The sequence below is a fragment of the Elephas maximus genome, chromosome 8 (genome assembly GCF_024166365.1).
Source record: "Elephas maximus indicus isolate mEleMax1 chromosome 8, mEleMax1 primary haplotype, whole genome shotgun sequence".
Classification (NCBI taxonomy): Eukaryota; Metazoa; Chordata; class Mammalia; order Proboscidea; family Elephantidae; genus Elephas; species Elephas maximus.
In genome coordinates, this window is record NC_064826.1 from 65812956 (window position 1) to 65837647 (window position 24692).

Sequence of the window (24692 nt, forward strand, 5' to 3'; positions counted from 1 at the left end):
AGCTGGGCCTTTAAAAATGCATGTGCTTTGGATAGGTTGAAGTGTGAACAAGGGCACACCAGGTGATAAGAAAGGCATAAACAAAGAGGATAGGGTGTAGAATACATGTTAAGGGAGTGTAGAAAAAGAGATAAAATTCTAGGAGTCTAGTTAAGATCTGTGGCTATTGAATACTTGGCTATTCATTGAATTCACCTGATATCTTGTTAAAAACACACATACCTGGGCCACAGCTCTAAGGTGAGGTCTGAGCCACCTCACTCTGTGTTTTTTCATTCTTTTGAGGTCTGAGGACTAGTTTGAGGAAACATTAGTCTGTTAAGAAGGACTGAAGGTTTAAACTAGGATTGTGAAATTGGAGAAGCAAAGGAAACATAGACAAGTGAGACAGGGAAAGCACACAGATGGACATGTCCAACAGACATGTGAAAAAGTGGGACTCAGTGGCAATGAGGATTTTGCTCAGCAGCAATTAAGATTGGGGATTATTTTTGTGGATGATACATGGACATCTATGGGATCACCTAGAGTCCATGGGTGGCACAAATGGTTAAGTTCTTGGTTGCTAACCAAAATGTTGACAGTTCAGGCCCACCCAGAAATGCCTCAGAAGAAAGGCCTGGTGATCTACTTTCCAAAAATCAACCACTGAAAACTCTATGGAACACAGTTTCACTTTGACACAAATGGTGTCACCATGAGCTTGAATTGACTCGACAGCCACTGGTTTGGTTTATAGAATCACCTAGGATTAGAGTACAGAGGTGAGGGAAGAAGAAATAATCTCGGATGAAAGATGCCTGTTTTTATGGGGGTGGAAAGAGTAAAAGGCCCTGTCAAAATTACAATGAGACAGGAAGGAAAAGAAACAAGATTTTTGGAGTCAGGAAAACTAAAGGAAAGAGCATACTAAGAAGGAACCAATAATAACCAGGATTAGAGCAATCAAGAATGAGGAAAACAGTTGGCCATGGGATTGGATAATTTGGATGTCATCATCATCATCATTACTTTCCGTCTTCCTCTTCTTGTTGCTTATCCTTTTTTATTCCCGTAGGCTGAATTCTTGGGAATAAAACCAGCCCAGGAATAATGCTGTTTTTTATGGCTCTTGCTACTTACTGCCATATTGCTTTCCAAAAGAATAGTAGTAATTTAAAATGCATGACTCAAAATAGTAGTAATTTAAAATGCATGACTCAAAATGAGAAGAAACAGCTACAAACATCCATTAATAACAGGAATATGGAATGTACAAAGTATGAATCTAGGAAAATCGGAAATCGTCAAAAATGAGATGGAACCCATAAACATCGATATCCAAGCCAATGAACTGAAATGGACTGGTATTGGCCATTTTGAATCAGATAATCATATGGTATACTAGGCTGGGAATGATAAACTGAAGAGGAATGGTGTTGCATTCATCATCAAAAAGAACCTTTCAAGATCTATCCTGAAGTACAGTGCTGTCAGTGATAGGATAATATCCATACACCTACAAGGAAGACCGGTTAATACAATTATTACTCAAATTTACACACCAACCACTAAGGCCAAAGATGAAGAAACTGAAGATTTTTGCCAACTTTTGCAGTCTGAAATCGATCAAACATGCAATCAAGATGCATTGATAATTATTGGTGATTGGAATGCAAAAGTTAGAAACAAAGAAGAGGGAACAGTGGCTGGAAAATATGGTCTTGGTGATAGAAACAATGCTGGAAATCGAATGATAGAATTTTGCAAGTCAAACGACTCATTCATTGCGAATACCTTTTTGCAACAACTTAAGCAGCAACTATACCTGTGGACCTCACCAGGTGGAACACATAGGAATCAAATCAACCATATCTGTGGAAAAAGATGATGGAAAAGCTCAATATATATCATTAGTCACAACAAGGCCAGGGGCCAACTGTAGAATAGACCATCAATTGCTCATATGCAAGTTAAAGTGAACAAGTTCACAAGAGCCACAGTACGACCTTGCGTGTATCCCACTTAAATTTAGAGACCATCTCAAGAATAACTTTGACACATTGAACACTAACATCCAAAGACCAGGTATATTGTGGAATGACATCAAGGACATCATACATGAAGAAAGCAAGAGGTCTTTGAAAAGACAGGAAAGAAAGAAAAGACCAAAACTGATGTCAGAAGAGACTCTGAAGCTTGCTCTTGAACATAGAATAGCTAAAGTGAAAAGAAGTAATGATGAAGTGAGAGAACTGAACAGAAGACGTCAAAGGGCAGCTTGAGAAGACAAAGTAAAGCATTATAATGAAATATGCAAAGACTTGGAGTTAGGAAACCAGAAGGGAAGAACGCGCTCGGTATTTCTCAAGCTGAAAGAACTTAAAAAAAAATTCGACCCTTGAGTTGCAATATTAAAGAATTCTTAAGAAAAAAAAAACAAACCCATTGCTATCGAGTATATTCCAACTCATAGCAATGCTGTAAGACAGAGTAGAATTGCCCCATAGGGTTTGCAAGGAGCAGCTGGTGGATTTGAACTGCCAACTTTAGGTTAGCAGCTGATCTATTAAATGACATAGGAAGCATCAAAAGAAGATGGAAGGAATACACAAATTCACTATACCAAAAAGAATTGGTCAATGTTTAACCATTTCAGGAGGTAGCTTATGATCAAGAACTGATGGTATTAAAAGAAGAAGTCCGAGCTGCATTGAAGGCATTGACGATTAACAAGGCTCCAGGAATTGACGGAATACCAATTTAGATGTTTCAGCAAACAGATGCAGTACTGGAGGTTGTCACTCATCTATGCCAAGAAATTTGGAAGGCAACTATCTGGCCAACAGACTGTAAGAGATCTATATTTGTACCCATTCCAAAGAAAGGTGATCCAACAGAATGCAGAAATTATCAAACAATATCATTAATATCATGCATGTAAAATTTTGCTGAAGATCATTCAAAAGTGGTTGCAGCAGTATATCTACAGTGAATGGCAGAAATTCAAGCCAGATTCAGATGAGAATGTGAAACAAGGGATATCATCGCTGATGTCAGATGGATCTTGGCTGAAAGGAGAGAATACCAGGAAGATGTTTACCTGTGTTTTATTGACTATGCAAAGGCATTCGACTGTGTGGATCGTAACAAATTATGGATAACATTATGAAGAATGGGAATTCCAGAACACTTAATTGTGCTCGTGAGGAACCTGTGCACAGACCAAGAGGCAGTCATTCAAACAAAACAAGGGGATACTGAGTGGTTTAAAATCAGGAAAGGTGTGCATCAGGGTTGTGTCCTTTCACCGCACTTATTCAATCTGTATGCTGAGCAAATAATCTGATAAACTGGACCGTATGAAGAAGAACACAGTTTCAAGATTGAAGGAAGACTCATGAACAACCTGCAGTATGCAGATGATGCGACCTTGCTTGCTGAAGGTGAAGAGGACTTGAAGCACTTACTGATGAAGATCAAAGACCACAGCCTTCAATATGGATTACACCTCAACATGAAGAAAACAAAAATCCTCACAACTGGACTAATAAGCAACATCATGATAAATGGAGGAAAAATTGAAGCTGTCAAGGATCTCACTTTACTTGGATCCACAATCAAGGGCGTGAAAGCAGCAGTCAAGAAATCAAAAGATGCATTACGTTGGTGTCATGGGTTGAACTGTGTCCCTGCAAAAATATGTGTCAACTTGGTTAGGCCATGATTCCCAGTGTTGTGTGGTTGTCCTCTATTTTGTGATTGTAATTTTATGCTAAAGAGTATTCGGATGGGATCCTAACACAACCCTTACTCAGGTCACCTCCCTGATCCAGTGTAAAGGTAGTTTCCCTGTAATGTGGCCTGCACTACCTTTTATCTCTCAAAAGGTAAAAGGAAGAAAGCAAGCAGAGAGTGGGACACCTCATACCACCAAGAAAGCAGCACCAGGAGCAGAGCGTGTCCTTTGGACCCGGGGTCCCTGCACCTGAGAAGTTCCTCGACCAGGGGAACGTTGAGGACAAGGACCTTCCTCCAGAGCTGACAGAGAGAAAGCCTTGCCCTGGAACTGATACCCCGAATTTGGACTTGTAACCTACTAGACTGTGAGAAAATAAATTTCTCTTTGTTAAAGCCATCCGCTTGTGGTATTTCTGTTATAGCAGTACTAGATAACTAACAGTTGGGTAAATTTGCTGTAAAAGACCTCTTTAGTGTTAAAAAGCAAAGATGTTACTTTGAGGGGTAAGGTGTTCCTGACCTAATTAATATATGATGTTTTCTGTCGCCTCATATGCATGCAAAAGCTGGGCAATGAATAAGGAAGACTGACTAGTTACTGTTAAAAACGGATGATTTCTATATGAAAATAATTTGTGATTGTAGATTATGTTCACATACATTTACTTACTAAGTTTACTAGCATAAAATTTCATTTCTTCATTTTATAAATAAACTACCTGGCAAGATTTCAAACTGCCGGAGAAGTTGTGGGGAAACCATCATTTTACTTTCAATGATACACTAATTTGATGGTGAAATGGCTAGAAAGTGAAAACTATGTTTCCTCGATTAAAGGAAATTGTTCCAAAGGAGAGAAAGCTTAAAGGTAATTTAATAATCATGTTTTAAAATACCAGGCAAAAAAGAACCTTAGTGGGGCTCTAGGCCTGCACTCCTATTTGCTGGGGACAAAAGTAGACTTGCTCAATGACACACAGTCAACGTGAGCCCAGAGCACAGGCCTCCTGCCTCTAGTCCCAGATGTGGTCCTCTCTAGGGTATTACATCAGCAGGAAAGCTCTTACACAAGTTTGCACAGAAGGAATTCAGTGAATGTTTACTGCATACCCCTAGGTCATCCTTGAAGACGCAAATAACCTTTGCCATTTAATGTATTGGCTTTATGTTCTTTTTAAAAAAAAAAAAAAAGTACATATTGTGCAAGTTCAGTTATTCCATAGATAATAACGGGAAAAACGAAAAGACAATAACAAAACTAACGCACTTGAAAGCATCCTTGGCTTTACTCCTTACCCCAGGCTTGTCAGTGACAACAACTGCAATTTTCTTTTACTGAATAATGTAAGTGCGACCGGGAGGCAGGTTTGTTGTGGGGTTAGTTACATACACTACTTTTGTTGTCCTGGCTGAGCTAATGCAAACCCCAGACTGCTAACCTGTGGTCTTGCTGTGAGAAGGATTGTGACACAATCACCATTTTTATTTCCTAAGGGTGCATTGAGCTTAGGTGAGCTGTTGGATAAATAACAGCACACCTGAGAGCCACATTCTTCACCTACTTCAGAGAGAAGTGGAAAGGTCAATAAAGGCCATCTCATGAGAATCCTCAAAGCAAATTGAGGGGAAAATATTTGATCCCACCCCTTACAAGTGAACACTTCTCACAGTCAGCAAGAGCCAGAAGCTGCCCGTCTGTAGGAGAAGGGTCTTTAAAGATGAAAGGTCTGATCTACAGAGATATGTGAACACTAATGTATGAGTCTCTTTAACTGATTTCCTTACTTCCACCATTTGAAATGAGGTGAAGGAATCAATGTCCAGGAAGGGATGGAAGACCTGCTTTCCTTGAGGACAGAGTGAGTCCAGAACTGGTTCTCACCTCTGTCTGTCTGCACATGAGAATCACCTGGACAGCTTTAAAAATTACCAAAGCCAGAGTCCCACCCTGGTCTAGGGGTGGCCTGGACCTCAGGTCAGGCTTCAGAAGATCGGAGGTTTAGATACTGATATATTTGAGCATTAGTGATGCTTTCTGTATGCTGACAAATGAAAGCAATAGCCTAGTTCACTCATTCTCTGAGGGTGGCCCCATGATCATTCGTGAAAGCATCACCTGAGAACTTGTGAGAAATAAAAATTCTTAGGTCCCAATCCAAAACTATGGAATCAGAATTTCTGGTGTTGGAGACCAGCATTATGTGTTTTAATAAGGCCTCCAGATCATTCTGATGGACATTAAAGTTTGAGAACCACTGATCTAAGGCAAGGCCTTACTACTCAAATGTGGTCCACAGACTACAGCATCTGCATCCCCCGGAGCTTGTTAGAAATGCACCCCAGACCTAAAAACTCAGCATCTGCATTTTAACAATATTCCCAGGTATGTGTATGTGCGTGAAAGTTTGAGAAGCACTTGTCTAAGAAACAGTGGCATATTAGTGTTCTCAAGAGACTTCAGTTATCATTTTTCAGAGTGTTCAGGTAAGAAGACAAGTGCACAGTTAGAGCCAATCAGGAAGCTGCATTCTGAGTCCTCTGCCAGAAGAGCTTACATGAAATTTTTCACATAGGTAGGGCATCGACTCGAAGAAATGTAAGTAGATATAGACTGGTTGTTGTAGTAGTAAGGGCAACTACTGATCATTAAAAGGTCACTTTGTGTGTTAGAGGTACAGTTGCGTTTAATCCCTGTAGAAAACCCAAGAGAGATCATTCATTCATTAATTCAACATGTATTATATTACAAAGCGTGTGTGCCAGGCACAGTTCAAGGATCTTTCTATATGTAGGGATGTAGCAGCCCCTGCCATTATGATGCTTAAGTCAGTCAAACAATAAACAATAATAAATATATGGATGTATAATAAAATCTCAGGTAAAGATAAGTGCTACAGAGAAAATAAAGTGTAAAGGAAGGTCTTAAAGAGTGACAAGGAAGTGCTACTTCACATAGGGGGCTGATGAAAGAAGGAAACTTCCCTAAGGAAGTGACATTTGAGCAAGACGTGTGAAGCATAGAATGAGCTGCGCAGCTATTTGGGGGGAAAGCATCAAGCACAGGAGGCTGGCATAAAATGAGGGAGGGGTAGAGTGGTTAGACAGAAGTTTGAAGCTAGCTGCAGCCAGATCATAAATTGTCTTATAAGCCATGGCAACTCTTTATAGAAAAAGGAACTGAGAAGGGCTTCTCAAGGTTTAACGGGCCTATGAATTACCTGAGGACCTTTTTAAGCTGTAGCATGGAGTCAGCAAGTCCGGGTGGATCTGACCTCCTGCATTTCCAGCAAGCTCCCCAGAGATGCTGATGCTGCTGGTCTACGGGCCATACTTAGAGTAAGCAAAAAGGAACTTGGGTCAAGAGCTTAAACCATATGCTCGATGTCACACAGCTGGTAAACTGCACAGGCAAGATTTGAATCTCAGATGCTCGACTCCAAAGCCTGTGCTGTTCATCAGGATAATCTGCTGTTTACCAGATAACCTCATGCCTGGTTCACCCGTAACTAATTACGGGCGGGCAATATAAAGGACCTGGCTGAGAAAGGTCTTCGTGTGCCTTCTCTTTATAGAAGAGTTATTTATTTCCTTGAAGGATATCTAAAAACAAGGGAAATTGAATGTCTTGGTAGTTATTGAGACATCGTGCTACCTCTTGTGAAATATTTAAAAGATATAAGACGTAATTAATCCTTGGCATCTTAGAGGCAGATGATACTGTTGCTGACCATCTTGGTGGAATATATATACAGCCATGCAGAAGCATATCTAAGCTAAGGGGGGTAGGGCATGTGCCCTGGGTGCTACTTGTGGCATGGAGGGTGGGTGAGCAGTTCCTGTTGGCTGTCACAATTCCATTGCCAGCTGTGAGAGATTATTCAGCAATTTAATAGTAATTGCAATAGGCACTATTTTCCGTAGGTATGCTGCTGCAGTCGTGCCGCTTAACGTTCACGGGACGTTCTGTGCCCCTGAAAAGCTGATTATATTAAAAATTTGAAGTACTTACAATGGTTGTAATAACAAACAGGGGCTACTTTGTGATGCACAGCAAAACATTATTATTATTATTATTATTACCGTGTTATGTTAAAGATGTTTTAGTGTATCCGGAAGTGTTTCTTTAATGTGTTGTGTACGCGAAGCTGTTGCATCCACTATGTCCCCTTCTCCAATTGGGATTTCTGAACTATTATAACCTTAATGAGACCACGGATGTATATGCAGTCAGACGGTGCCAGAAGGAATGTTATGGCGGCACATAGCTGTGTATGAAAATGCCCATGAGTCTCAAAATCTGATGCATTATATTTGCAGTGACAGACCCCAGGAAGCCACAGTTATTCACCAGGCTCTGCAGTCATGCTCCATCTGACCCAACTTCCCCAGAAGGTCCTGCCCTGTCCCTTGTGTATGGCTCCCTTGACCTCATGGGGGAATCTTGTGCTGCCAGATGTGGGCAGGCTCTGGGGTTTCAGATACATGCAGCGGTTCACATGCTCAAACCAGGCTTCAGTACAAAACAAACAAAAAATGGTGGGGAAGTGTATTGAGTTTAAATGTGTGGCTTTGGGCCTTCTTCCATGAAACTAGCCATAGCTTCCAATAGCAAACAGATATTCAAAGGAAAAGATGGCTCCCTGCGTTCTGTTGTCATCTGATATTAACTGGATCTTCCTTGCACCAGAGGGTGGAGAGGGTGACGACATGGGGAGATGTTCTGTGTATGTATTGTATATGGCATTGCCTTGAATGACACGGTTTGGTTTGTTTAGTTCCCCTCCCCTTTTGTTAATTCTCTGTGTTCTTTTTCCTTTGTGCTGCACCATTAGGACCCTGCAGTGGGACACAGACCCCTCAGTGCTGCAGCTGCAGTCAGACTCAGAACTTGGGTATATGTCTGCTCTTTTGTTACTCCTTTTATTATTTTTTTGCTACAGTTGTGTTGAAATGCTGGAGCTATTGTTACTCTCATTGCTTTTCCCCTTTTGTTGAACTTGCAGTTTGATAATTTTATTTTCTTCTGTTAGTTTTCCTTATAGTGTTTAGCTTTGAAAAAAGTCTCTCTTTGTGGAAAACCCCACAAAAAGGTGACTTTGATCTCCCCTCTCCTTATTAATTCCTATTGTTGCAAAACACGACTTTCCCTGCTCCCCAAAAATAGTACAAACACAAACTAACATCTCTGTGTAAAGATGGGGTGGTACACAAGTTCTATCGTGGGAGATGCTTTTGACTTTATCCTAATCATTCTGCCTTTTTGCTAACGAGCTGCCTTAGGTTAATTTTCGTCTTAGATCAATATTAAACTGTCATATCCTGTTTGTTTCCTTTCCTTTTCACTCCCTCAGGGACTCACAGTAAACATTTAGTTTGAACAGATAAAGTTTCCTGTTTTAAAAGCAAATTTGTTTAATTCCTCCATCCTAAGAAATCTTAAATATTTGATGTTGGGTAATGCCTCCTACATGCTAAAGACTATTTTTCAGACGGAAAATTATGGTTGTAGATTTAAAAAAAAAAAAAAAAAAGCTTCAAAATTGAAAATGCATCTACAGAGAATAAAACACACAGGCATACCTTAGAAACTTAGTTTATTTCTCTTACAGAATTGGAGTAAGCTATATTCATACCTGGGATATTTCCAGTGGGTGCTCATACCAGCTCACCCTCAAACTCAGGAAAGCTAATTGTTCACATCTGTTCTCAACTCTGCATTCAGTGACTTTATATTGGTAGCTTGCAAACAGCCATGGTGGGAATTGGCAAGCACTTCAAAGCAGAGCTTGCTGCCCCACTTCACCTTCAATTGGTTATTAAACATTTATCAGCACACCACTGGATACCTCATTATATAAATTGCAAATTTTATTGTAGTAATTTTTAAACCATTATTTTTTTCATCCTAAATATACACCAATGAATCCCAAAGTGAGTTTTTATTTATTTATTTTGGAATTCCTGAGAGTTCCCAGGCATGTATCTCTGGGTTTCTATCAATGTCAGTGCCTATTATAGGTGTAGAAGGAGGTTGAAGAATTATCCGCTTGTTAGGTCGAATGCCATCTGCCCCATCCCTTTGTATAAAGAAAGGTTATTGGCAAACTAACAGCAATGCTAAACCAAGGAAATAATGCAACACTTCAAGTAACTGATGTGCTGTTTTTTTTCTCACTTCGCTAAATTCTTGGCTATATGATAATTTAGTTCATGTGTATTACCACATTTCAATTCGTATTATTTAAATAACCAAGGAGCATGGCTCAATCAAGCAGATAAGCAATGAGTTTATAGTAAAGGGAATTTTGGAGTGCAATTCTTACTGCATTGCATTTAGAAAAAAAAAAAAGGGAAGAGGGAACTGGCAGTCTACCCTATCCACTTCAATTAACATATTTTTAGATGGATTGTGGCATCTTCTTGCTGATGTGGAACAGTTGAGAATTTTCCCATTTATATCTGTTTTCCAAGCAAATATTCACTGTTGACTACGCAGATTAAAACTTGTGACTCTTCTAAGGAGATGCCATATTTGTGGCTCCTGCCACCCCTGCCACATTTTACTGCAGAGTAGACCCACTGAGTCAGAGAGGGGCAACAAGACACGAGACTGCTCAATGAGAGTAGCTTATCTTAGAGAGTTTCAAAGGAGCATATAGAAAATACTTGAGAAGGGAGATCATTTTAGCCATGTTACAATTTCTAATATTGCTTTAATGAAAATTTCCTTTTTTCATATGTAATTTTATGAACTCTATCTCAGGCAACAACAAGATTTTTCCAGAGAGAGTTATTTCCTTTTCTTGAGTCTTGGCATGGGATTTATCACAGGCCACAGCTGGCTGTGTCACTTCATGTTTTTAAATGGCGTAATTGAAGTATAATTGACATAGGATAGACTGTACGTATTTAAAGCGCACAATTTGATAAGTTTTGTCATAGGTACACACCATGACATCATTACTACAATAAAAATAACGAATATCTCCATCATCCTCAAAAGTTTCCTCTCGCCTCTTTGGAACTTTCGCTCCTGCCTCTCCCTATCTTCCTCCATCCCCCAAAATACCTGATCTGTTTTCCGTCACTGTGTGTTAGTTTGCTTTTCCTAGAATATGATATAAATGAAATCATACAGTTTGTACTCTTTTGCCTGATTTTGAGACTCATTCATGTTAGGTATGTATCAAGAATTCATTCTTTTTATTGAGGAATAGTATTCCATTGTACTGATATACCACATTTTGTGTATCTAGTCACTTGATATGCATTTGGGTTGTTTTGGCTATTACACATGACACCGTTATGAACATTAGTGTACAAGTCTTTTTGTGGACATGCTTTCCTTTTGCTTGGGTAAATATGTACAATTATCATGGATAAATCGTTTGGTAGATGCATATTTAACTTTTTAACACACTGTCAAACTGTTTTCAGAGTGGATTTATCCTTATACATTCCCATCAGTAATGTATGAGCGTTTTAATTCCTTCACATTCTTGACAATACTTGGACGTTTTGTTTTATTTTGTTTTAGACCTTACAAAAGAACGCAGTGGTATCTCATTGTGATTTTATTTTGCACTTCCCTAATGCCTAATGATATTGAGTATCTCTTCATGTGCTTATTTTCCCTCTGAATATCTTATCTGGTGAAATGTCTACTTCAATCTTTTGTCTTTTTGTTTTTGAATTGGATTATTTTCTCATTATTGAGTTTTGAGAGTATTTTATATATTCTGGATACAACCCTTTATCTAACATATAATTTGCAAATATTTTTTCCAGTCGGTGTTTTTCCACCTTATTCTCTCGATAGTATCTTCCAATGAAAATTCTAATTTATAAATTTGTTTTTTTTATGGAGATAATGCTTCTCATGACATAACTTCAATTTCAATGAGTTCTTACAGGCTTGGTAGGATAGAATTCACCTATGAAAACATTAGGGCCTAGAATTTTATTTGGGGGAAGGTTTCAAACCACAGATTTAACAACTGTAATGTATTTGCAGCTAGTGAGTTTATCAGAGCTCTGATGGCACAGTGGTTAAGAGCTCGGCTGCTAACCAAAAGGTCAGCAGTTTGAATCCACACACCTTGGAAACCCTGTGGAGCAGTTCTGTGTCCGATAGGGTTGCTATGAGTTAGAATCAGCTCGATGGTAGTGGGTTTGGGTTTTTTGGTTTAGCGAGGTTATCTATAGCTTCTTAAGTAAACTTTATTAGTTGGTGTCTTTCAAGTAATATGTCCATTTCATCTCCATTGGTGAGCTTATTGGCCTGAAATTATGTATAATATAACTGTATTATCCTTCTAATATCTGCAGAATCTGTAGATATGTCATCTGCCTCCTTCTCGGTGTTGCTAATTTTGTCTTCTCTCTTTTTCTCCTGATTAGTCTGACTAAACATTCATTCATTTTATCGATCTTCTCAAAGAACCAGCTTTTGGTTTCATTAATTTTCTATTTCATTGATTTCTACTCTGTTGTTTATTATTGCCTTTTTTTTCCCCTGCCTATTTTGTGTTTAAATTGTTTTTCTTTTTCTAGTTTCTTAAAGTGGAAGCAGAGGTCCTTGATTTGATACCTTTCTTTATTTCTAGTATAGGTGTTTAGTGACAAATTTCCCCTTAAGTACTGCTTAGTGGCATCTTGAAATTGTTGATTTTTTTTTTTTTTCATTTCATTCAGTTCAAAATACTTCCGATTTGCCTTTGATTTCTTCTTTAACCCATGAGTTATTTAGAAGTGTATTATTTAGTTTCTAAATACATGGGAATTTTTTAGACATCTTTCTAATATTGGTTTCTCATTTAATTCTATTGTGTCAGAAAACATCCTTTATATTAGTTGTATTCTTTTAAATTTATGATCGAAGGAGCACTGGTGTTGCAACGGTTAAATGCTCAGCTGCTTACTCAAAGATTGGTGGTTCAATCCCAGTCAGTGGCTCCATAGGAGAAAAACCTGGTGATCTGCTCCTGTAAAGATGACAGTCTAGAGAACCCTGTGGAGCAGTTCTCCTCTGTTGCATGGGGTAGCTACACGTCAAAATCGACTCAACAGCACCTAACAGTAACAGCATTGTATGATCAAGAGCATGGCCTGCCTTGGCAAATGTCCTACGTGCCCTTAAAAGGAATGTGCTTTCTGTTGGTGGTGGAGTATTCTGTAAATGTCCATTAGGTGAAGTTGGTTGATTGTGTTGTTCAAATCTTCTGTATTCTTTACCGACTTTCTGTCTACATGTTCGGTCCATTATTGATAGAGGGCTGTTGATGTCTCCAACTACAATTTTGGTTTTTTCCATCTCTCTTTGCAATTCTATTAGCTTTTGCTTCATGTATTTGGAAATTTTGTTATCAGATGCATCAATATTTAGGACTTTTATGTCTCTCTTGATGAATTTACCCATTTACCATGATGAAATGATCTGAAGGTAATGGTAAAATGCATTTTAGAATCTATAAATGTAGGATGAATTCTGACTCATGAAAAATTTCAATAAATTGGTTTTAACAGATCAATCTAAATTTTCTCATAAGAGAGAGAATTTTCTCACCTCTTGAAGTACTCACTTATTTTGTTCTGAAACATTTCTTGAGAAGCTGCTGTCATGTCAGCCTTTGTCCTCAACCCTCAAGAATCTTGAGTAAGCAAATATAGGATATTTTCTGTTCCACACTAGTAACTGGATTTTTAAAGGAAAGCAATATTCCTTTTTTTATTCCACTTCGGAGAAATGAATATGGCCAGTTGATAAACAGGTATGCTTATATTTTGGTACTCAATAACTCCAAGAAATCTATAATTTTATAGCTATATGTTACAAATTCTGTAAAAGGTTGTTCACAAATATCAGGACAATAAAAGCCATCCTATAAAATACTTACGTCATTGTAATATTGGAGAAAACACACTTTTGTACCTTCTTTCCTTATTATTCTGAACTTTGTTTCCCTTGTAAAGATGACAGTAATAACAGAGCCTCCACCAATGTTCTCAAACTCTGTTGTAACAATGACTATTTTGACTCATCTCTCATCTCTCAATTTTGAAAATTTTACTTGTGTTACGAAATTTAAGGAAAACCCTCTCTGTATACCTGTTGACTGAGCCAGAAATGACATTTGCTTCTGTTCAGGAAAAAATATTTTAGTTGCCAAACTAGCATCTCTACACAGTAGGAAGCAAATATAATGAAAAAAACCGAATACTTCCTAAAATGATTTTTTAAATGTGAACAGAGAGAAATGGAAACTCATCCTTCTTGAGGTAATCAGAAAAGGTCAGCTATCAAACTGCTTCTCAGAACTTGGAGGAAAACACCCCTCCCTGAACAAAGATGATAAATTGAAAGTGGACAGGGGGCTGGAGAGCGAAGCTCACTTCCTCTACGTGGTGCCCCACCCCCTTTGTGTGGCGTCCATTTCCAAATCCAGGATTCAGTCCTTGAGATACCACACCTTGACACCTGAATACACTAGAGTACAGTGTTTGGAAAACAAATGAATCCTCTGTCATTTTTGAACCTCTTTTGTATTTCATGTGTTTTTATGGCCTTGGCTTCCTATATTATTCTCTTTCTCTAGTCTCTCTTCTTGATTCAGCATTTTCTCTTTGACTCTCAGTGGGAGGCTTCCAGGGCCATGTTTTCAATTTTGTCCTCTTTTCTGAGCTTTGATCTTACATTGCTGGAAGTTTCCAATTGATAAACTCCTCACAACAAACTTATCCACTGAGGTATTCATTTTTTACTCAAAAGCAAATCTTTCTCTGGATCCCCCCATGTCTTCCAATTAGACCACTTACTTTTTTTTTTTCCAATTAAATATGAATCTTTTCCTTCACCCTCCATATCAAATAAACTACTAAGATCTACCCTTAGTTCTTTTTCAGTCTCCAAACTACAGCATTTTCTTTCCATTCCCAGTGCCATCACTATAGATGCTTTCTTATCACCCTGGACCAACTCTCCACACTTTTGTTAGACTGTCGATCACACATCTAGTAACCATTTCTCTGGCTGCCACTTTCAAACTGATGCTTTGCCTGGATTTTCTCTTTGTTTCCTGAACCCACCCACCACTCACCCCTCTGCTTGTAGATCCTTTTTCAATTCCCCCTTTTCTCCACACTCAGTTCCTAAGGTCCGGTCTCTTCTCACACGTAGCATCTGGCTCCTCATCTGTTAAGTAGGAGGGTTTAGACTCCATTCTTCACACTGTTGCTATACGAATATGCCTTAAATGTCACCTTGAAGCTATAAGTTCTTTAGCCAGCCCCTTTCATTAATGCCACATTTCCTGCAGTATAAATTTTTAAGTTCTTTAGCCCAAGATTCAAAGCCCCCCAATAATCTAGCTCCACTGTACCTCTTTAAATGTATCTTTCATTGCTCCCCAACTCAAAACCTCTGTTCTGAAAAACTGGCCTCTCAGATATAAAATGTGAATTCAGTCTCTAGATCTTTGCATGTGCAGGACCACTTGCCTAGTGCACCCTCCCCATTTCTTGCCACTAAACTTAGTCCTACCTCTCCTTCAAGGCTCATCAACATCAGGCCTTCCATTTTCAGTGGAACTTTCGTCATTTGCCTAAACGCACAGTAATCTGTCCAATTATACTCTTCTGCCTCACTTATTGTGTGAATCACTCAGATTGGCTCTTATTATTTGCTACCTTTCATTCTTATTTGCTTTTGGTGTATATGCCCTATCTTCTCATTTTTTCTGTGTTTAAAGGTTCTGACATAGTGCCTTGTTCAAAAAATTGTTTCTGGTAGCTGATAATGATGTTGGCCAAAGTAGTTCCTTTGTCAGTCATCAAGGACACTGTGTCCCACCCACAAGAGAATATGTATAAGGCAGAAAATTGCACCATTGTCACTCTCACTGTCTGATGGGCTTACCTTTGAGAAAATCAACTCATGGAATTTTAGAAGCAGCACTAGGAAAAAAATCTCTGGCAGCTCCTTTAATGTATCCTGGGGGTGAAATACCCACATATGGATAAACAGGAATAAAAATCACCAGAATCGAGTCTGGGCCCAATCCAGACATTCTTTCATTCCTTGGCAGATCAACTGCTCTGGCTTCTAGCCAAATAACTCCTTGTTTTTAAGAGCTTCTGTTTCTGGTTTTATCTGCTTGACTTTAAGCACCCTTCCCCTGCTTTAGAAACTGCCCATTATTGGAATGACTCCTTTTGGTTTCCTGGCTTCTGAGTGCCACACACTGACTCACGATCCATGGTCCTAACTCTGCCAGCTTATCTACTCATGCTAACCTCCTGCCACCAGGTTGTTGCATGGGGCAGCAACCATATACCATCAGCATTATAATTTCTGGTCATCGAGCACTCTAAAACTGCTATCCAAAGAAGACCATTTTTGAGGGTCTTTCAATTTACAATTTGTAAAATTTGAAGTTTCTTAAATGCCTCAGTGCATTTTAATTCTGGCTTTTCTGTCTCTGGCACAGGCTTTAGCACTATGACACTTAAAAAAAAAAATCTGCTAAGATCGAGCTGGCTATATCTTGCAGCTTTACCTCCCAATATGTTTGATGGGTTAGAAAAGGAACCATCCATTTTGATGTAAGTATATTCTGAAGGATTAGCTGATGATATCTATGACATCTTCATGGAAGCCATCATACTTAGAGCTTTAGCTGTCTGAAGCCCAGTTTTCTGGTGCTATTGGTTTCCTTTATTAGGCCTACAGAGTAAATACAGAAATTTTTATGCAATTCTCTTCACTTTTCTTGAATATGAAATGAAGAAACATCCAATCTGCCATATATAATTTGCCATGGTCTGAATTAGGGCATTAGAATATGAGCTGCATCATGTCCAACTGATTCAGGTAGAATTTGATGATGATCATGCCAGTGATGGGAGACATGCTCAGGTGCTCTGAAAGCTTTCTTAATCCTGGGAATCTTTCAGGCAATGAGGCCCCTCCCTCTGACTCCATCTTCCCATCCTTAGACTTGGCTATTGCTTGGCACCAATGGATATCACCTACCACCTAGATTCATGGCAAAATCTTTCTCTGCTCCTCTGCCCAATCTTGTAAGTGAACACTGGGGAAAAATTAAGGCATGGGACAATTAGATATCCACATGCAAAAGAATGACGTTAGAATTTTTTATCAAGATGGATCAAAAACATAAATGTAAGAGCTAAAGCTATGAAATGACTTATAAGAAAACATAGGTGTAAATCTTTGGGATCTTGGATTAGGCTGTGTTTCTTAGATATGACACCAAAAGCAAAAGCAACCAAAGGGAAAAAAAACAGATAAATTGGACTTCATCAAAATTAAAAACTTTTGTGCTTAAAAGATACCATCAACAAAGTAAAAAGACAACACAGAATGTAGGAAAATATTTTTCAAATAATATATGTGATAAGTGTCTAGTACTCAGGATATATAATGACCTCTTAAAACTCAACAATAAAAAGACAACCCAATTAAAAAATGGACAAAGGAACCGAAGAAAATATACTAATGGCCAATAAGCAAATGAAAAGCTGTTCAACATTGTTGGTCTTTAGGGAAATGCAAATCAAAACCACAATGAGATACCGCCCATACCCACTAGGATGGCTATAATTAAAAAAGACAGATAATAGCAAGTATTGGCAAGCCTGTGGAGAAATTGGAATCCTCACGTGTTGTTGGTGGGAATGTAAAATAGTGCAACCTCTTTGGAAAACAATTTGGCAGTTCCTCAAAAAGTTAAACATAGTTACCATATGACTCAGTAATTCCACTCCCAGATATATACTCGAGAAAATTGAAAATATATGTACACATTAAAAACTTACATACAAACGTGCTTTGCAGCATTGTTCTCAAAAAGTGGAAACAACTCAAACGTCCGTCACCTGATGAATACGTAAAGCAAATGTGGTATATTCATACAATGGAATGTTATTCAGCCATAAGAAGATGAAGTTCTGATACATGACATGCTATAACACAAAACCAAGAACTCAAAAAACATGCTAAGTGAAATGAAAGCAGTCAGACACAAGAGGCTGCATGTTGTATGATCCTATTTATATGAAGCGTTCAGAATGACACATCCAGAGGGATAGACAGCAGATTAGTGGTTACCAGGGACTGAGGGGAGGGGATGGGGAGTGACTGCCAAGAGGTATGGACTTGCTTTTGGGGGTGGTGGAAATATTCTGGAATTAGAAAGTGATGATGGTTGTACTTTAAAAGAGTGGATTTTGTGTTACGTGAATTATAGCTCAGTTCAAAGAAAAAATTAAAGAAGCCTTCACCTTAAGTCTCTGACCAAATAGCTTTACTTCCCCTGGGTCTTCATAACCAAATCTCCACCAGAGTTCTTGACGTGTCAAAACTATTCTCCCATTTAAATTCATTACCTTTATCCTTAAAGATAACTAGACGGTAGCGTCTCTGAAGTCCCGCGGGTTTTCTCCAGGGCTTCTCACGTAGGCGTGAAATGGTGCCTGGCTTCCCTGATTTCAGAATGCAGATCCACTGGCTTCAGAAGCTGAGGTTCTTCCATGGTTCATGGCTGTGAAAGGAATGGAGGTCTTTGTAAAAATAGGGAAAGACTGGGCTATCCGGCTTTGATACCTCTATGCTTTGCAAAGATTTTTTTGTCTCTACAGTATTTTTTTTTTAAGTTTATAGTCTTACTATCGGTGGGTGGGTAGTCTTAATATCATTATAAAATGTCATCAAGGTTTTTCTTGTAATTTCTTTCACATTTGGAGTGGAAAAAAAGCTACATAGTGTATTTTTATCAGAGTTCAGTGGTGATACATGTGTTTCTCATGCTGTTAATAAGACAAAAGCCTTTTATTTGGGAGTAAGCCTGCATAACTTCAGTAAATATCTAGACCATGCTTTCTCCAACTTTAGTAAATATCTAGACCATGCTTAACTCACATTTTGGGTTTTATCTTCCTTGGATAATAACAATTTATAAGTAGCTTAGCCACACCAGGCTAGCCTTATTGTGGGTGGGTAAACAAAGAAATACCAACCGAACCAGAAACAGAAAGGCGAATGGAGACAGTGATTCATGCAAGTGAGTAGTTTTCTTCTTGTGATCGTCATGTCAGTCAAGGACAAATGGGCAGAAGCTGGGTAGGTTAGACTATGCTAGTGGAACCCTTTGCATCTGAGCAATGTCAGATAACCTCAAACTTCTGGTAGCTTCAAATTTTATTCTCTATGAAGATCTGCTTTTTCTTTACGGAAGAAACAGTTTCAGCTTTGGTGTAATATGATTTTCCGTGTTTAGCCTAGTTGACCGCACCACATGGAGAGGAAGCTTCCAGGACTTTTAAGGAGGCATCCAACCTTAGCCCTGGGAGAGGTGGGCCCCCTTGTCACCTTAGGACAATGCCAAGCTGGCTTGTCGGGGTCTGTGGTTCCATTGCCCTGGGTGTCTGGAATCCTCTGTGTGACTTTTTAATTTTGGATTTAGGATAGACTCTAGAACCAGCCCCTTAATATTTTGTACACTGCAATCTCCTTTGTTTTTCTCACCCATTGGGTGCACGCTCATACCTGGCGTGGCTCATTAAGCTTCATGAGCTTGGCCTAGACATGTCTTCCCCACCCAGTGGAATTAATATGGCTGCAGGGTGGGCAGGCCCAAGTTCATCTGGTTAAATGATGAAGTCTGTATCTATACACTTGAATATTCCTAAGCCAGTGGTTGTCAAAGTTTAGCATGCCTCAGAATCACCAGGAGGGGACTTCTTAAGACACAGAGTACTGGGCTCCACCCCTAGAGTTTCTGACTTTGTCGGTCTCGAGTGGTACCCAAGAATTTGGTAATAATTAATCCTAATGTATAAGACTTTATTGGATTTTTTTTAGGAATTTTTGTTTTCTTATAGTCAATTAAACCACTGTATAAATTTAGCTCAGTAATTTAAACATCTTATTACAGTCTCTTATTTTAGACTAAATTACCAGGGTGAAGGGATTTAATAATAACAGTATAACATAGGAAATTCATCTTGATTTATATTTCTGTATAATTCCTTCCCCCTTTTCCTTCTTCACTTCTACCTTTCCTTTCTTTCCCAGGGTATAGAGATAAATTAGTAAGTTTGCAGCCAAGTTGGGGGGACAGACAAAAAAAGAAATACTAATAACACATAACAGGGACTGTGACAGAAGTATATGTGTGTACAGTAGTGAAGGAATGAGAGCCATGCAGAAGGGGTGGGAGATGGCAGGAAAGGTGTCCCAGAATCAGAACTGAAGAGCCAGCATGGAATTTATAGCCTAGTCAGGACTAGGACTTATAGTAGTGTTAATACTATAGCTGTTTTTTCCCCTTAGCAGTGAGGTTTGACTTGTGCCCTTGAATAAAAGAACTGGTTAAACCTTGAACCAAAACAAGGAACATGATATAATTATATGTTTAAAGGAAATCACTACTATAGACTTAGACATAGTTATATAATAATTTTGTCACCTGGTAAAATTTTAGAACTATTTTAGGGAAGTTAAAGGTGTATATTATAGTTGTATAAAGTCATGGATTCTCCACCAGCTGAGACATGTAGGTTCTAGGGCTGCTCCAGGAGAGTTGTGGCAGTGAGAACTCTGTTGCCGAGCACACCTAAGGGGAAGGCCTTTGTCATGGCAGGGCGCCACCTGGTGGGAAGCCTTTCAGCTAGGGCTAGGAGGAAGTGTGTGGTACTTACTACTCACTCACTTGGGAAATTGTGTTCTAATAATGTAAGCCAGGCCACTTCTCAAGAATCCTCTTCTCAAGAATTCTGGACACATATGTTTATACCTATGATATATTTGGTTGTAGAAAGTGTGCCTCAATGAGTGACTAAGGCATTAGGACAAAAGCAGGAGAACAGGGTCAACAAAGCAATTTTTAAGTACATGGCTCTTGTATTTAAATCCCAGCTCTGTCACTTACAACCTTACAACCTTTGTGATGTTGAGCAAATTACTTAACCTTGCTGAGCTTCGGTTTCCTTGTCTGTGAAACTGGAATATGATGTAAAATTTTAATGAGGATAAAATAAGGTAATTTTGAGAAGTGTCTGGTGCATTGTAAATACATGGTTACTATAACAGGAAAATAAGCAACAAAGAAAACCAGCATTTGATATAACTGCAACTTAATCTGGAGATTATATGGAAAGATACCCTCTAAGAAGTTAATTAGAAAGAGTTGCTTTAAAATTATAAATTATTTGAAACAGATTCACCCTTAAGAGAGCAGAATCACAAGTTTATCAGTGTGGTACCTGATAAACTTGGGAGAATCTCGTTATGACAACTTAGCTTTTAGTTATTATTGATCGTTTGAATTAAGTGGAGACCCTGAAATCACAAAGACAACATGAGAGAGGAATTTGTATACAACTTTTCAAGTAATGGAACCCTGGTAGTGCAGTGGTTAAGAGCTCTGCTGCTAACCAAAAGGTCAGCAGTTCAAATCAGCCACCCGCTCCTCGGAAAGCCTATGAGGCAGTTCTATTCTGTCCTATAGGGTTGTTGTGAGTCGGAATCGACTCACCGGCAACGGGTTTGGTTTTTGTTTTTTCAAGTAATTAATAAATAATTATCAAAGAAAATATTTTGTTTTAGTGGGTTGAGGTCACTTATTCAAGCTAAGCTTTAAAAAAAGAAGTTTCACAGTGATCATACGCTTAATTAAAGAAAAGCAACAGGACTCTTCCCTGAGCAACCAAACCTATACATGTGCCCATGCAAAGATTTAGCCGTGTGATTCCTGGCAAGGATGATCTTCAAATCTACTGTCTTAAGGAGTCATTAATTTAGATCATTCATAAACCTGACTTCACTGGAAATTATTTTGTTTTTACAAATATAAACACTATTGTAATGAGTCAGAAAGATAAAAATAGAGATGCTTGAGGCAGGAGCCACTTACTATGTGCCAGGCACTAAACTAAGTGCTTTTCAAGTATTACCTTCATTTAATCCTCACAACAGCTCGCTGACATGTACCCATTTTTCAGATAAAGGACATAAGACTTAGAGGGTTTTTCACTTGTCCAAAGCTTTCAGCTATCATTCAGCTGGTAAGTAACAAAATGGGGATTTGAACCCAGTCTCTGTATGTGTACACAACAGAAGCATTATGATGTGCTCCCTCCCCAGTTGGTTTCAGCATGCCCTAATGGATAATCAAATTACAGATCAGCCTCCATAGCCCAGTGCCTGTAGCTAGCTGGTCACCCAGTGAGGTAAGCCTTCAGCTTCTGTGCTGTTACCAAGATACCCTGGCATCCCTGCCTGCAGATGTAGGTACCTCTCAGTCTGAGCCTGGAGATCCCTGGGTCTCACGCAGGTATCCATGGGAAGTCTAGGGTCAAGGGTGATCTGGCTAGGCCAGGGAATCTGAAGCAGTAAGAATGCATTACCAGGCCAGGTTTCTTGTCCATTCCCTCGCTTGTGATGAAGGCTGTCCTACTGGGGCCTAAAAGACACGCTGTGGGCTGTTTAGCAGCTGGAGGGGCTGTGCCTTAAGCAGTCCTGGGGTGGCTAGTCTCTTTTTCTTCTTCATTTGCTTCAAGAAACACATTTCAGAAAGAAAAGCATTCTCTTCTCACCCAAGGAAGTTTTAAAATAATACCTTGCATTTCTGGCTTTGCAGCTTTCCCTTTTACCTACTTTGGTAATTTTATTGCTAGACATTTTGTGTGTTTTTCCCTAATTCTGGGAGATGAGGCTACATGGAAGTACTGTAGACCCTGCCTGGCCCTCCTTTCAACTTGTGGCCCAGACTTCTGAGTGAAGCAGGCCCGTTCGGCCCAGGCCTGCCTGGAGCTGGGGCTACAGAAAAGTTTATATGAACTGCATAGACTACTAGCTGGGAATGTTCACTAAGCCAGCATTCATTTTTTGCTTATATCTACATGTGCAAATCTTAGATCTCACCTTTACTAAGTCATAGGAAAAGAGTAATTTTGTTTTCCTAGAATGTCCAGGAAAATAGTACATGAAAATTCCTGGGTGTGATATGTATTCTCTCTCATTTTATTACCAATAACAATAATAGTCCATATAAAATAAAGGCTGTTCCATTTGCTATTAACAATTAAAAACAGCAATATGAATAAAGTATGCTTCATATTGATCTTAGACAGTTGGGGAATGCAGTATTTTGGCTAAATTGTTACCGTCTTTCTCTCTCTCTTACAGAGACACACACATAACCTATGTTTGCAAATTTTAAAGAGATGTAGTAGAAATCCTATAGACTAAAAATGTTCCAGAAATGTTTTAAGGTTTATATGTGTGTAAATTATGTACATATGTACATAATATATATGTGGTATGTACATTAGATGTGCGTGGTATATATACATTATAAGAATCCTATGAGTAAGTACTATTGTCATCTTCATTTTACATATGAAGAAACTGAGGCACAGAGAGGTTAGGTAACTTGTTCGAGATCATACACATAGCTGATAAGTGGTAGGGATGGGGTGTAGGGATGGGATTCAAACTCAGGCTTTGAGGATAGAGTCAATGTGCTTAATCACCAGACTGTGCTGCCTCCATGACTGGATGTTCCCTGGGTGACTGAAGAGACACTTCAGATTATTGCACTAACTCAGAACTCACAATTAACAACCTTAGGTAGGAGTTTGGCTTGGTGGAAAGAGCATTGACCAGGACTCGGGTGAATAGTGTTGTAGCTCTAGTTCTACCCTTTACTAGTTGTACGTGACTTGGGCATGCCCCTTAAACTGAACCTCACTTTCCTCATCTATAAAACAGGGATGGTCATATCTACCTTTACCCTTCACAGAGTTGTCATGAATACAGATGACATAATGGATGTGAAAGACATCTGAAAACACTTGAAGTGCTCATAAATATTCAAAAATGATCACAGCACAGTCCTGTAGATGGAAGAAGGGTAAATCAAGGAAACTTTAAAATCGCTTTTAAAAAATAATACATCTTTGATATCAGAGTATTTTCTTGACGTTCATCTCTTTCTCGTAAATGTCTTGTGCACAGCATTTAGGATTTCTAGAGTTTACTGCAATCGCTTATGTTTGTATGTGCCCTTCCTATTCTGGGACTTTCCACTGGTCTTACCTACTTGATCCTGTGATCATATCTTAGTCTTACAAGGTCTCAGTTAGTTTTGGAATTCCATGCTAGAACTTTATCACTGTTAACCCAGTGCCCTCTTCTCTTGTCTGTACTTTAAAACAAATTCACAACCCAATATATATTAGTTCCTTTTTGGGAGAAATGAGAACTGTTATACTCCCCTTTGGGATAGGATCCTGCCACTGCTACCATGGGTAACATAAGTTACTCCAGTAAGGGATCCACCTCTCTTCCCTTCAAGTGTCAGAAGCATTTTTTTTTTTTTTCCTTTTGTCTGAGAGACTTGAATCCTGTATTACAAATGAAAGTTTTCTATATAAATTTCAGTCAGGCAAAATCAGAGATTGTCAGAATGAAGGGTCTCATCTGAGGTGGACCATGACCTTGTTTGGTGGAAAGGAAAGCTGAGAGTCGGCAGGAGGGACTCTCTGGCCTCACCCAGCAAATTAGGGCCAGAGCAGGCCAAGAACCCCAGTGTCCTAACTTCTAGCCCAGGGCCAATTCTACTTTATGACCTTGGCCCTTATATTGAGAAGCTGAGGGTGTTTGCGTTTATTTGTTTCAGTGCTTTGTATTTCTTCTGCTCTTCTGCAAGGAGTGCCTTCCCTACCTAAGTGTTTGTCTCTTGTTCCTTATAGACGAAGACTACATAAACTTGGTGTGTCCAAGGTTACTCAGGTGGATTTCCTGCCAAGGGAAGTAGTGTCCTACTCCAAGGAGACCCAGACTCCTCTGGCTACTCACCAATCCGAAGGTGAGCTATGTCTTTTGGTTACTTTCCATATTATCTCCGGAGAAATTGTCAGGGAGTAATTAACATCCTTCTTGTTGGTCC

General features: G+C 39.0%; 1 protein-coding gene across 4 annotated transcripts in view; it reads left to right on the forward strand.

Annotated features, from left to right (window-relative positions):
* Nucleotides 1-24692, forward strand: part of DYNC1I1 (dynein cytoplasmic 1 intermediate chain 1) — a 325120-nt gene that overhangs the window by 55879 nt on the left and 244549 nt on the right. For 3 of the 4 annotated variants that reach the window (XM_049893292.1, XM_049893295.1, XM_049893293.1), the window contains 2 exons: nucleotides 8553-8612; nucleotides 24496-24611. In XM_049893292.1, coding sequence (XP_049749249.1) covers nucleotides 8553-8612; nucleotides 24496-24611 — 176 coding nt within the window. The remainder of the gene's footprint in view (nucleotides 1-8552; nucleotides 8613-24495; nucleotides 24612-24692) is intronic. The other variant, XM_049893294.1, reaches the window with a different exon arrangement.